General features: G+C 37.0%; 1 protein-coding gene across 1 annotated transcript; it reads left to right on the top strand.

The window, feature by feature from the left end:
• Positions 1 to 350: 350 nt before the first annotated feature.
• LOC145137144 (ATP-dependent Clp protease) lies at positions 351 to 4,130 on the top strand. The gene is made up of 14 exons (XM_079071283.1): positions 351 to 1,214; positions 1,342 to 1,483; positions 1,575 to 1,658; positions 1,758 to 1,804; positions 1,893 to 1,967; positions 2,052 to 2,129; positions 2,217 to 2,273; positions 2,362 to 2,432; positions 2,525 to 2,624; positions 2,710 to 2,814; positions 2,922 to 2,984; positions 3,083 to 3,205; positions 3,293 to 3,454; positions 3,938 to 4,130. The coding sequence occupies exons 1-14, from the start codon at positions 492 to 494 to the stop codon at positions 4,010 to 4,012; spliced, it is 1,905 nt and encodes a 634-aa protein (XP_078927409.1). The 5' UTR covers positions 351 to 491; the 3' UTR covers positions 4,013 to 4,130.
• Positions 4,131 to 15,158: the final 11,028 nt, after the last annotated feature.

The following is a 15,158-nucleotide window of genomic DNA, read 5'->3' as shown; positions in this document are numbered from 1 at the left end:
AATTTTTTTGTTATTAGGTTTTAGTTTCTTGACAGACCCCTAAAACCTAGTATAGTTGGGGCCTTTAAGGTTGATGTATGTTATTAATATCATGTTGTGTTGTACATTACATTTATTTATGTATTCAATATATAATATCGACAATAGATTTCCTAAACATAATTTGTATTAACTTCTATTAGTCAATTTTATATAATTTTCTTCATATTCTATTTTTTTTTTCATACTCTATTATTTTTAAATCCATTTTTGGGACCAAATATTCTACTATCATTTTTTGTCAAGCAGTTTTACCAACTTTCTTTTATTTGATCTTTTGCAAGCTGTTTTTCCTACTTCCTTTTATTGGATAACTTCGGTATTGATTTAGATATAACATCGCCGTCTGGACTCTCTCTCTCACACACACACACACACACACTCACACAGTCATTGCTTCGTTTGCTCGGAATTTATGTTTTGTATGCTTTGGAGAAAGAGGCAGAGTAGCCATGTCCTCGATGTTGAGGTGGAAATCCAAGATTCTTAGTAAGCATATCAGAGCAATTTCGTTTTCATCATCCTCAACCTATCACCACCATACTCCACTAAACCTCCTCATACCACCACCACAACTGCATCAATCAAACTATTTCAAGTTTCGACTTTTAGGGTTTCAACAAAATCGCCATAAATGGGAAGGAAGTTCCGACAATTATGATCATATTAAAGCCCAAGTTAACTGCCCTAGATGTTCCCAACTCATGACCCTACTTTTTTCAAACCGCCCTCTATCGATCACTTCCGATACTGGCATCTACCATGCCCTTAACATGTGCCGTAACTGCAGAACTGCTTATTATTTCCGGCCGTTTAAGATAGACCCGCTTCTTCAAGGGAGCTTTATTGAAATTGGAAGGATTAGAGCCGGGAAGGAGGGAGATGTGGGAACTATTGCTAATGCTGCTAATGATGGTGACGAAAACAGGAAAGTAGGCGTTAAAATGTGGGAGAAGTTAAGGTCTTACGGTGGTGGGGATACAGTAGATGGTCCGACGGTGGATGCTGGTGGTGTGGCGGTGGGGGACCAAGAGAAGCGTGAAGAGTGTGGTGGCGATGGACAGGGTAACAATGGGTGGTCGGGTGGATCAAAGTTTGGGATAGAATTGCCGACACCAAAGGAGATATGCAGAGGCCTTAATGAGTTTGTAATTGGGCAAGAACAGGCTAAAAAGGTTTGTGTTTTACTAACTATCATGGGGCATCAGTTTGTAACGTTTACAGTAGAGCTGTATCAATTGAAACGATTTATCTTTTTGATTTCTGTATTGTAACGTTTATGCAATATGGACAATCTAACAGGTGCTTTCAGTTGCTGTTTATAACCACTACAAGAGAATTTATCACGCCTCTATGCATACAAATCAAGAAACTGAAAACCAAGATGTCGATCATGTTGAGTTAGATAAGAGCAATGTTCTGTTAATGGGTCCAACTGGCTCAGGTTTTCACTTATTTCTTGATTCTCTTTTGTTTATCATATTCAAAATCCTTTTATTTTGATTGTTATATCATGAATTTGACTGAAAGGACAGGGAAGACATTACTTGCAAAGACCTTAGCTCGAGTAGTGAATGTTCCTTTTGTTATTGCTGATGCTACTACTTTGACACAGGCAGGTTTGATATAAGTTGTACCTTACATCAGATACAAAATTTATGTATGTTTGTATGTATACATCAGTTTCTTGATATTTCATTACTCTCTTCTGTAGGCAGGTTATGTTGGAGAAGATGTGGAATCAATATTGTATAAGCTTCTTGTGGTAAGTTATAAGTATCTAGTTTTGATCAACATTGACTTTATGCATATACCTGTTGACCATTTGGTGTATTTTGGTTGACTGGATTCAGGCTGCTGACTTCAATGTGGAAGCAGCTCAACAAGGAATTGTGTACATAGATGAAGTTGATAAGATAACTAAAAAGGTCTTGTGTTCTTTGCATTCATGGAAGAAAACATAGATTTTTATTTATGTTTTTCGGTTAAAAGTTATAAATATATATATGCAGGCTGAAAGTTTAAATAGTGGCAGAGATGTATCTGGTGAAGGGGTTCAACAAGCATTGCTCAAAATGCTTGAAGGAACTGTGAGTTGTATTGATTCATATGTACATTATTGATTTTTTATTATTTAAAGTTCTCAACTTTATAAAATTTGATTGTTTATTTTTCAGATTGTTAATGTTCCTGATAATCGAGCTCGAAAGCAGCCTCAGGGTGATGGCATTCAGGTCTTTTATTTACCTTAATGGCTAATGTCTAATTTACCCTTTCTTTAAAATACTGATTAGTAATTCATGTTGATTGGAATATTTGCAGGTGGATACAAAAGATATCCTTTTTATATGTGGTGGGGCGTTTGTTGATCTGGAGAAAACCATTTCTGAGAGGTATAAAACTATAAATAATATACTCATGAATTGTTTTAATATATTCATCTATGGATTTTTTTTTTTTTGAACATTTTACTATTTTGCCCCAGACGACAAGATTCATCTATTGGGTTTGGTGCTCCAGTGAGGGCTAATATGAGAGGTGGTGGATTAACCAATGCTGTGGTTACATCTTCATTGTTGGAATCTGTGAGTAGCAATTTTAACATTTTATTCACATTATAAACATTTTAAGTAATCAGTTGTTGTGAAAATTTGTATTTTAAAATTGTAGGTAGAAAGTGGTGACCTTGTTGCATATGGTTTGATACCCGAGTTTATCGGTCGATTTCCTATTCTAGTCAGTTCATCAGCTCTATATGAAGATCAACTTCTTCAGGTTTATATTCAGCTAGTTGCAAGAAATAGCAACCTACTTTCATTTATTTGTTTATTACATAACTCCATATTTTTATTTTTATTTTTCTGTAAATTTATTATTGACAGGTTCTAACAGAGCCAAAAAATGCTCTTGGAAAGCAGTACAAAAGGATGTTCGCCATGAACAATGTAAAAATAATAATAATAATAATTTTTTCACATTTCCTAGTAAAAAATAGAATAAAAAAAAAAATAATGGTTCTACTTGATTCCGTTTTGTATTTCAGGTGAAGTTACATTTTACTGATACTGCACTAAGATTAATTGCAAAAAAAGCAATTGCCAAGAACACGGGTGCACGTGGTCTAAGAGCCATTTTAGAAAATATTCTGGTGGATTCAATGTTTGAGGTATTTTATTTTTCTTTTATAAAAATAATTCCACCCTTTTGTACTTGACTTAATTTATCTTTTTAAACACTTTGTGGGAAATTATAGGTTCCAAATCCTCCCCACCAAGGAGCTGATTTTGTTGATGCAGTGGTGGTTGATGAAGAGGCTATAGGATCAGAAGAACAACCAGGAACTGGTGCAAAGATTCTTTATGGAATTAATGCATTACAAAAATACCTCAATAATCTAAATTCAACACATCCATTGGTATATTCTTCTTCCTTCATTTCAATACCTTTAACCACTTAGAAAAAAAAAAAAAAAAAAAAAAAAAAAAAAAAAAAAACAAGGGCAAATTTGTAAAATTTGACAGTTTTTCGATATGGTTGTTCTTTGTGCATTAAGGTGTTGTTTCTTTTTGACTTAATGAGCTTAATGAGTTGAATACTTAATATGGACATCATGACTTAATGGGTTAAGCCAAAAAACCAAACACAAACCCGTTACCTATTTGCCTCCGCTTTTGTTTCTCATGTTAAAACTTATGATATTTAATGAAATTGATGAAATATTGTGGAATTTGTTTTTAGAATAGAAGGATAAATGGTCATCTAGTTTCATTCGCACAGTTTTTTTGACTTAATGCATGAAGAATGTATTAATAGGCAAAGTCGGGAAATTTTCAACTTTCCCCATTAAGTCTCAAGTTTTAGTGTTTGATTGAACTTAATTTTGGATGATGGATTTTAGGAAGCAACACAAGGGAATAAGGGTGGTACTATGGAAGGGGATTTGGAGGTCACATCAAGAGCCATGAGTTTGTGAAAACATCATTATCATCATCATCTATGTATTTGTATTTGGCTATGTACATTTTTAAACCCAAGAATAAAAGTTGATGTATTTTACAAAATTTTAATGCAATTTTAACATCTCCAACTTATAGACTGCTCCAGTAACATTTTGGATCAACTTAAAAGAATGATCAAGTTTTGTGGTAAGTGGTAACACGCAACCTAGTGAAATGTGGGAATGCCTTGCCGTGGAGTGTATATAATTTCCATCTTATTTGAAATTTGAAATCATAATATAGAAAGAAAGAAAAAAAAAAGTTATTTAGAAGGTATAGAGATAACCATTAGATAAAATATCAAGATTTATAAAGAAAAATAAAATGTTAATCTTTATTTTATTGGCTACACTTGGCGTATAACACTATAACATGTTACAACTTACATAACCAAGGATCTGACTCTGACTATGCGGATAATCATTATGTATATGTATATTTTTAAATTATATTAATCTGATTATAATATGATGATTTTATTTGTTATATATGGATTTAAAAGAAGGTTTGTTGGGCCCCGCTTAGAATCCAGTTGGAGATTTTCCAGGTTGGATTGGTACTTTGGTAGGTCCGCTTCTATCCATTTCATTTTCTTCTGAATCCATGTCCAATTAAAAAAAGAAAAAGAAAAGTTGGTCAACCAAGTACTCCATGCGTTCTATTGTTGGTCCCCCACTTCCTTTTACATAAAGGTTAAATTCTTTCTCTTTTTACTAAAACTGATTTATCCATTTAAATACTAATTAAATCACAGCAACCTAAGTCAAACTGATACAACAGTGTTTGTCAAATTGATACAGTACTCTATGTCAAATTTGATATCCAATTCATAGTTAACTAGATGTGTTCCCCCCGCGTTGCGGGGTTGGAAGGTGCTGTTTTTGTGTGCAACTATAATACATCGACTTAATTGGTAGCCACAATAAAATATGTTGCTATTCTCTGCAATTCGTCCATTTGCAAACACGGTAAAAAAATGAATGTACATTGGTATTTTGTATTTTGATGATCCAAATTACAGAAAACTAAACATTAAAATGAAAGTACATTGCCTTATTTTGGTTGATATATGCCAAATTCCACCACCTGATGAAATTGCTGAAACAGTTGTGGTGTAAGCATATGTTCCACTTCTTCTTTTAGTTGATATGTGTTATCCCATCCAGGTGGAAGTCCTTCATCTTCATAATCTTTTTGCTCCATGTTTAAGTCTACGGTTTGACACATTAGTTCTTCCAAACCACAAAACATCTAAAACTTACCATGACAGATTATGGCGTGATAACATGATGAAATTGGACCATGGAATTGGAATGAGTCATTACATTCCAATATCAATGAGGCATTCAAAAATGTGTCCAATTGCAAAACTAAATGACAATAAATTGATAAATAAATAAAATCATATTTTATATTTCACATCATGTAAATATATGTTATAAAACTAATTTCTCAATTTTACAAAACATTCCAGCAAGGCCTTCTTGTGTTTGGAAAAGAGTCACCATTCTGATGATTTGTGTTTGAAGCCCAACAACACCAAAGTTATTCAAAACACGAATTCTGCTCAGTTCATTAGGAATGGTCATGGTACTAAAACATTCAAGAACTATGACGGTTTTTACCCATTTAAATATAATAAACAACAACATACAAAAAAATAATTCTACCTCCTTTCCACCTAAAAAAAAGTGAACAAAGAAAAAAAAACTAAAATTTCGAGTTTCGTTAAAAACGGAGTTTTGTTAAACTATAAAGTAACATAACTTGAAAAGAGTTTTTGAAATGTTTTGACAACTTATAAATGACATAAGTAATATTTTGAAAATTTTTATAACAAACAATTACACAATTATCATTATGTTCAACTTGTATTCCCCCCCTTAAAAGCATTTAAAGTAGTTTAAAAGATTGATTACGGGGTATGAACTCACCTTATGTGGGTGATTCAAACGAATATGCGCGTAAGGATGAGAAGTTCCACGAATGAAGTCTCGAGATACAACAAGTCCTAAATGACATATAATGACATATATTGGCATGAATATAGTGTTTATAAGAAACTATATGAAAGGAAACACCTTCCGGGACTAGGAAACACTTTGACCAAGTGTTGGAATCACATGTGATTCATCTAAGGGATGTTTAAGGCCAAGGGTTTGTGTTCACAGCCATGAAAGGGTGATTACGGCCAGGGTGTAAACTCATGGCCGTAAACTCATGGTAATGTGCATAAGAGGGTGTTTGAATGCTAGGGAAACTTGAGGGATCATTGCTATTTACAAGGATGAGCAAAACCAATGTTTTGGAGGGTGTTGAGGTGTTTACGGCCATACCATAAACCCTATGGCCGTAAACACTCTAAACGGTGTCTTATTTGGTCTCAAAGGGAAGGTGTTTCAAAGGCTCAAGAGTTCCAATGGTTAGTAAAGGTCTAGATGTGTTTAAGGTCCAAATCATGACAACTACAAGGGTTTACGGCCAAGGTGTAAACTCCTGGCCGTAAACTCTCTTTGATGACGAGTTTGGTGATGATTCAAGGTCTTACCAAGCACAAGGGAGTGTTCTAGCCTCAAATCCAAGCCTTAGGAAGAGTTTATGGCTCAAATGGCACCTTTATAGGGGTTTACGGCCAAGGGAGATGCTCTTGGCCGTAAACTCCTTTTGTTCTTGAGAATTTGATTATTTCAAAGTGTAGATCAAGTGTTTCTAGCATACAACTTAGTTAGGGGAAGAGTACTCACACTTTGGAGGCCCTTTGATGAAGATCGGGAGTGAAATCTCGATGATACTTGAGAGAGAATGGGAGATTTCGGCCAAGGAAAGGAAAAGAATGAAGAAATGGCCAAGTCTTACATATATAGGGGTGAGTTTACGGCCACGCCATAAACTCTATGTTCTTTGGCCGTGAACTCCATTTTGGTGGTGTTAAGGCTTGAATGTTGCACAGTGTCTCTAGCAGGTACATTCTAACACTCATTCCTTAAGTGTACTAGGCTTAAAACTCTTTAGAATGACCTTTTTCAAGGCTAGAAGGCAAAAATATTTCGGGTTGTCACATGCAACCCTGGGGAGCGCCCCCGAGGCAAGAGGAAGCAGAATCCATACCTGAGTGGGGCCAATACATAAATTATTAGAGTCGACAAGACAGTCAACGCCCTCCCTACGGAATGACACGAGGTTTCTATAATGTCTCAAGAGGAGGAACAGCCGACAGAGCTCTTGCAGTTATAGTAAATCGAATAGCCCGACAATTCGATCAATCAAGGATGTCGATCAATTAGATCCTAGAGGTGAATGCGGTTGCGCAGGCTAACACTACAGATATCCTTCGTCTTGACGAAATGCAAGATGACACCCAACACCATACTGAAGCCTTCAAAGGCAACTTAATGCTGCTGAATCAGAGATAAGAGAACTGAGGGAGCATAAAGCTGCCCAAGAAAGGCGCTGGAAAGCACAAGACGAAGCGGAACCTAGCAACCGTCGTAGAAGTCGCCGCACGTAGTGTTCAGACTACTTCTACTTTCTACCTTCTATATCGAATGTATATACTACTTTTCACGATATGTACAAAACCGAGTATCAATAAAACAATAAGCACTTTACTTCAACAAGAGTTAGTACAATTCTCATAAACATCCTATTCCAAAGTTTTGGATCACAGAAATGTTCCAGTGTTATTTTTCATGCTTTCAATACGAGCGCATAAATGTTATTTTTGGTAGGTCGGTTTGATGTCGACACTTTCTCAGTATTGGGGTATATTATAATCCTGCTTTAAGGTCAAGTGTTCCAGATTACATACACTTAATATACCAATACAGTCGACATGTACATTCATACTCTTTGAAAAATAACCATTCAATTTCATATGATCCTATTGCAAGTTGTACTTGCAGTGGATTTCTATTTCCAATTCTTTGTAAAATTCATGTTGAATTAAGTGTTTAGTTCAGAAATATCAAATTCATATTCATTCTTGATATCTCACTATCTTTTTATCTATTGACTTTTATAGCAAGAGATGCCTCCTCGTAGAAATCCAAGACGTATCAATATCAATGAAGCACCGACGCCACCCCCACCACCACCTCCTCAATTCGACCCCACTATGTTTCAAGCGGCGGTCACGGCGGCTGTAGCGGCTGCCATGTCTCATATTCATACTCCTGGTGTTAGTAGGTCGGGAGTTGGTGCACATCCTTCCAACCATGGCGAAAGTCATGGGCATTCGCGAGAATGCACTTATAAGGATTTTTCTAATGCCAAACCCAGGACCTTTAATGGGACTGGGGGAGTTATGGCACTAAGACAATGGATTGAGAAGACGGAAGCAATCTTTGAAATTTACTCCTGTCCGGAGGGTAGCAAAGTTAAATTTGCTGCCTGTACTTTTTCTGATAGGGCTCTAACGTGGTGGAATGGCCACATTAAGTCACTTACTCTAGTAGTGGCTAACTCCATCAGCTGGGAGAGCCTAAAATCCATGTTAATGCGGGAATACTGTCCGCGAGGGGAGATACAGAAACTGGAGCAAGAACTATGGGCTCTTACAATGGTTGGTTCTGACATATCAACCTATACCAGTAGGTTCTGTGATCTGGCAATTCTTTGTCCGGATATGGTTCCTATGGAGAGCAAAAAGATTGAGAGATATATTTGGGGTATGTCACCCCAAATTCAGTCAAGTGTTTTAGCTTCAAAGCCTATTACTTTTGACAGTGCCAAAGAGCTGGCACAATCTCTTATCGACCACGGAGCCCGTCAAAATTCTGTGGTTTCTGCTCCAGAACAACCCAAGGAGAACAACAACAACAGCAGCAAGAAGAAGGGTTGGAACAAGAGGAAGGGAAAATCTCCTCTGGAACCTGCAAAGAAGCAACAAGTAGTGGCAGTCCATGCTACTACTGTACCTGCTACCATACCCACTGCTATACCTGCTGCTGTCCCTAATAACCTTGCACCAACTAAGCCCTATGCTGGTACCCTCCCTAAATGCAACAAGTGCAATTTTCACCACAACGAAAATTGCCGAGAAATGCAGTGTCGTAACTGCAACAGGAAAGGGCATACTGCCCGATTTTGTAGAATACCAACCCAACCACTTAACCAAGCACCTGCCGCTAGAGTAGGCCGAGCATGCTACCAATGCGATGATGTGGGGCACTTCATGAAAGATTGTCCAAAAGCTGGAAATGTCGGTGGAGTTGGGAGAATTTTAGCACTGGGTCATGAAGAAACGGTGGCAGACCCTGCTGTGGTCACGGGTACGTTCCTTCTCAACAATACTTATGCATGCATTCTATTTGATTGTAGTGCTGAGAGGAGCTTCGTGAGCCATAATTTTAAACATCTACTAAATCAAAACTCCCAACCACTAAATGAAACATTTACAGTAGAAATGGCTAACGGGAAATCTGAATCCACCAACGATATATACATAGGATGTATTCTTACCTTGAATGACTTGTCTTTCCTAATAGACCTTATGTCGGTCTCTATCAAAATTTTTGACATCATAATAGGTATGGATTGGTTGTGCCCCAACCATGCCGACATCCTATGTTATGAAAGAGCTATTCGTTTGAACTTTCCAACTAATGAAACTCTTATTATCTATGGCGACAAACCCGGAACGAACCTTCAGATCATTTCTTGCATCAAGGCACAGAAGTACCTTCGCAAAGAGTATTGTGCTTTCTTAGCCCACGTCGTAGACAAAAAGCAAGAAGTGAAAGATATTGCGAGCCTTCCAGAGGTTTGCAACTTTCCTGATATCTTTCCCGATGATCTTCCAGGAGTACCTCCTGAACGACAAGTCGAATTCCGAATCGACTTAATCCTTGGAGCTACCCCTGTAGCCAAAGCCCCCTATCGTCTTGCACCTTCTGAAATGCAAGAATTATCCAGCCAACTTAACGAACTCCTTAGTAAAGGTTTCATAAGACCAAGCTTCTCACCATGGGGAGCACCGGTTTTGTTCGTAAAGAAGAAGGATGGATCATTCCGCATATGCATAAACTACCGCGAGCTGAATAAACTTACCATCAATAATCGATATCCTTTACCTCGCATTAACGATCTGTTCGACCAACTTCAAGGTGCGAACTACTTCTCGAAAATAGACTTAAGATCCGGGTATCACCAGTTACGGATTTTGGAGGAAGACATTCTCAAGACCGCGTTTAGAACTCGTTATGGTCATTAGAAGTTTATAGTGATGCCATTCGGATTGACGAATGCACCTGCTGTGTTCATGGATCTAATGAACAGAGTGTGTCGTCCATTCTTGGATAAATTTGTCATAGTCTTCATCGACGATATCCTTATCTACTCAAGAAGTAAAGAGGAACATGGCCAACATCTTCGTCAAGTATTACAAACCCTTAGGACAGAAAAACTCTATGCGAAGTTTTCAAAGTGCGAGTTTTGGATTAGGAAGGTTGAATTCCTAGGTCACATGGTCAGTTCAGAAGGAATACACGTGGACCCTTCCAAAATCAAAGCAATTGAAAACTGGTCAGCACCCAAAACACCTACAGAAATCCGTCAATTCTTAGGTCTTACTGGCTACTATCGCAGATTCATCCAAAATTTCTCCCGAATCGCTAAACCGCTTACCACCCTGATGCAAAAGGGTGTAACTTTTAGTTGGGGAGATAAGCAAGAAGCAGCATTCCAAACGCTCAAACAAGCCTTGTACAGTGCACCGATCTTGTCTCTACCCGAAGGGATAGAGTACTTTGTAGTGTACTGCGATGCTTCAAATCAAGGGCTTGGGTGTGTACTTATGCAAAGAGGAAAGGTTATCTCCTACGCCTCACGACAACTTAAGACGCATGAAGTCAACTATACAACACACGACCTTGAACTAGGAGCGGTGGTGTTTGCTCTGAAGATCTGGAGACATTACTTATATGGCACGAAATGCACAATATTCACGGACCATAAAAGTCTCCAGCACATCTTCGATCAGAAAGAGCTAAACATGAGACAACAACGATGGGTGGAGCTACTGAACGACTACGAATGTGAAATTCTTTATCACCCTGGTAAAGCAAACGTAGTAGCTGATGCCCTTAGCAGAAAAGAATACTCGGGACACCGAGTAAAGTCGTTGACCATGACAATCCATTCACATCTGTCCACACAAATCAAAGAAGCTCAACTTGAAGCCTTGAAACCCGAAAACGTGGCAGGTGAAACTCTGAGAGGAATGGATAAGAACTTCGAAGTCAGGGATGATGGAGTCTATTATTTCATGAACCGGATCTGGACACCAAAGTTCGGTAGTTACAGAGACGTGGTTATGAATGAAGCACACAAAACCCGATACTCCATTCATCCAGGTTCAAACAAGATGTATCTGTTGGGTTATGAGCATTCTAACACTCCTAAGTGCACATGCAACCCTAAATACCTTGGATCTATGTTTTCTCTATTATACATACAATTACGAACATCCAAGGTATTATCCTAATCTAGCATACAAAATAATAAATATAACAAGATAGAATACATACCTCTTTGATGTAGAATGTCTTCATGAAGCTTGAGTGCCTAGTGCCCCAAGTGTGACACCTCAAATGGTTCACACAACACCAAATACACTTGGAATAACTTGAGAGAAACTTGAACACTCCTTGAAATCGTCTAGCCCTCACACTCACACATTAGTGCACGATTTCTTGAGCCATGAGATTCTTTTATATGGTGGCTATTAGGGTTACACCATGTAACTCATAACTTTACCCATTCCTTATGCTCCATGGATTTTAACCTCCATGGAGTATCCATGGGTCACCCCATGGACTTAGTCCAACATAAGGAATCTTGGATCACAAGCCCACATATATAAGAATGAATGATTTACACAATCAACCCATATATTTAATTAGTCTCCTTTTGATCACTTAATTAATTCCAAATTAATTCTTGATCAATACTAATTAAATAACCTTATTAATATATTAGAACTTATAATATATTAACCAACCTTAAGTGTTATTTCTCTCATTATAGTCTATCCAAATGCATGATGCCATGCAACCCAAATGGACCATGCCGGGTCGGGTCAAGTCTTACCAATTATAGTTATGGACTTAGACATTAATCCAACAGTCTCCCACTTGGATAAGTCTAAAAATATTATTGCGTATGACTTCAGGAACCGATCAGCAATCGTAGCTCTCAAAAGCTTCTGTCGAACTCTGACCTTGTCGATGAACTCTGACCTTTGTCAATGACTTGTCCATTAGATAAGGGATCATATATTCCTCCATTCTAGATATCATATGGACTGAGACATGGATTATCAATCATTCTCTCTGTCCATTTGTTGTTTCCTGATTTCCGATTCATGATGACTGACTGATTGAACAAATCAAATCAGTCCTGGCTTGGCCAAGCACTCACATGTGTCATCTTTAAATCATCGAGGGGCCCACAGATATCGCTTTTATCCCGAAGGTAAAAGGAATGGATAAACTTCGACTCATATGGCTTGTTCTACTACTTGTTGAATCATACACAAAGGCACGTTTTATAACATCGAGTTACCAATGCGTTTTCATGCAATCAATGTATAACCAACTCATAGTAACAACTCATATCTCTAGGCTTGAAGAATATAAGATATTATCGTCTCATGATCACTCGTGATAATATCCATGAAGTGATTCAAATGAGCGCGGGTTGAATCCAATACTCAGAAATTATGAGCACTCATGAGTGTTGTAGCACCACTTTGTCCACCAACTTGGACCTCTACAAACCAACCCATGACAGTCTTGATTCATATCTACTTCCAACATATGACCGACTGTGGATGGTTTGAATAACTTAATCATTCAGGAAGAGCGACTTAGTTATTCTGGAAGTCAAAACATGCAAAGTGAAACACAAGAATAAATGAATCAAATATGGTATCAAACCCTATGAATATAAATAAACACTTTTATTTATCACCATACTGATTACTCATTATTCATTGTTTCGGTTTTATCAACTTTATACTTGAATTTAAAACAATAGTTGTCCCATGCTCCAAGCATGTACACTATGTTTTCTAAACACTAGTCATGCCATACACCAAGTATGCATACTATGTTTGTCTATGATCTTTACTTTGTAAAATAGATCAATTGAACATCACTCCAATGATCCTCTTTTCACAGTCCCAAATCCTTACTGCAAATGCAAGAATTCCAAATTCATGCCATTTACTGAAATCTGTTAGATTCTAAACTTATATGCATTGATCCTCTTAATGATTATGCACAAAGTCAGAAAGACTTGACAACAATCATTACAGAGCATTCCAAAGGAGATCAGCTCCTTGGAAACATCCTTCTTTCATTAAGTTTCCTAATCTTACACAGATTGAATAATTTCTAACTTTGAAACATTTCCATATTCTATTTTGACTATCACTTCTGAACAAGAGTTGCCTCCTTACAGATTATGTCAATATGGTCCTTCCAGAATTAACAGTATACTTCCAACTGTCCTTGAGCAACCAATCTTTGGTAAGCCTTAGATTGTCCTCGACAATTGCTTAATCATTTTATTCATATCCAATTCTAGACCTTTTCCCTTCATAATGCCCCAGGCATTTGGAAAATTTTAGAAAGGATGAATATAGCACATGTAATCGATCCTATATCCGAAGCATATGGGACACGATTCATGATGTCTCACATAAAGACTAAACCAGTCTTTTGCTATAATATTTCCATTTCAATTTGCCAAGTTCTCAAAATTCAGATTATGAAAAGGGATGCCGTAATCATAATCGAATTTTAGAACGCAAATAATGGACCCATATATAGAATTTCCTTATGTTGAGCCATTCCAACATGAAATTCATATATATATATATATATCCTTGATTAAATATGATTAAAATCTCAATCTAAGCTTTTAGAATTGAAATGAAGTATAATTTCCTCTCCCTTAATTATAGCAAAACAACTTTTTCAACCCCTGCAACCTCACGAATTGAAACTTTTGTTTTCTATAATTAACATTGCTAACTTGAAACCTTTGTCATAATTATCATGCTCCCACTAACATGATGATTATTAGCATAACACTTATGCTCCCACTAGCTTTGACATGTACTCAGAAATCAGCTGACTTTCTTACCAAAGTTCAGATTTCTGATACTAGATTGTTTTGATAAAACTTTATCAAAATCATACACCTCTCTTAGATAGCTCACATGTGTGTCTAAACAATTTTAGAACTATGAAAAGGGATGCCGTAATCATAGTCTCAATTGTTTAGACCTTTGCCACTTCTCACAAGTCCATGTTAGTGTGCCGGTAAACCACACACGCTCCACTAACGACTTTGAGAATGCAAATATCACAATTGCTATCTAGCTAAAATCTACTTAGTGAAAGTGTTTCATCACCATCATTTTCATGAATCGGAGAGAAACCTTATGACACTTAGATTTAATAGTGTATGTGTTCTTATCCATGTGAATTTGTCAAAACCATAATCACAAGACAAGGTTAGTGACAAATCCAAACTCATATTGATTAAACTTGTGCAATCTTAAATTCTTGCCATTTGGCAGCTCAGGTGCCTGTCATTGCTTCCAAGTAGTTGTGCAACCAATTGAGAACTCTCAGAACTCCTATGCAAAGCCAACTTGAATAGGCACAAAAATTTCAACACGATAGGTTATAAACCTCAAGTCGTGTGCTAGTGAAGGACTTTAGGTTTTATTCTTGATTAAGTCTTGAAACTTTCAAGAGCTTTAAGACTCCCACTGTCCTCTTGACATATAAGACTCCCTTGTCAAATATTCAAGAGATAGTGCAGATTCTTTATCAAGACTAAAACTTTACACAATTGGCCTAAGTTGGTCTCTGTTTTATCCAAAACATCACAACTTACCAATTTCAAATGTACAAGAGTAGATAACCTTTTACTCTTACATTTGACTAGTGTTAACAAACCCTCTTTAAGATATGTCACTCAAGTTACAATCTTGGAGTATGACTCTAAGAATTGTTTTGGAACGAAGTATGACTCATCTTTTTGATTTAACCATTTCAACAATTCATGACTCCTCTTCTTAGTCATAAGAATGCACTAAGATGACTT

The sequence above is a fragment of the Lactuca virosa genome, chromosome 9, assembly GCF_052849685.1.
Source record: "Lactuca virosa cultivar CGN04683 chromosome 9, Lactuca_virosa_CGN04683_v6, whole genome shotgun sequence".
Classification (NCBI taxonomy): Eukaryota; Viridiplantae; Streptophyta; class Magnoliopsida; order Asterales; family Asteraceae; genus Lactuca; species Lactuca virosa.
Note: the sequence above shows the minus strand (reverse complement) of the source record. Positions and strands in the feature narration are given on the sequence as shown.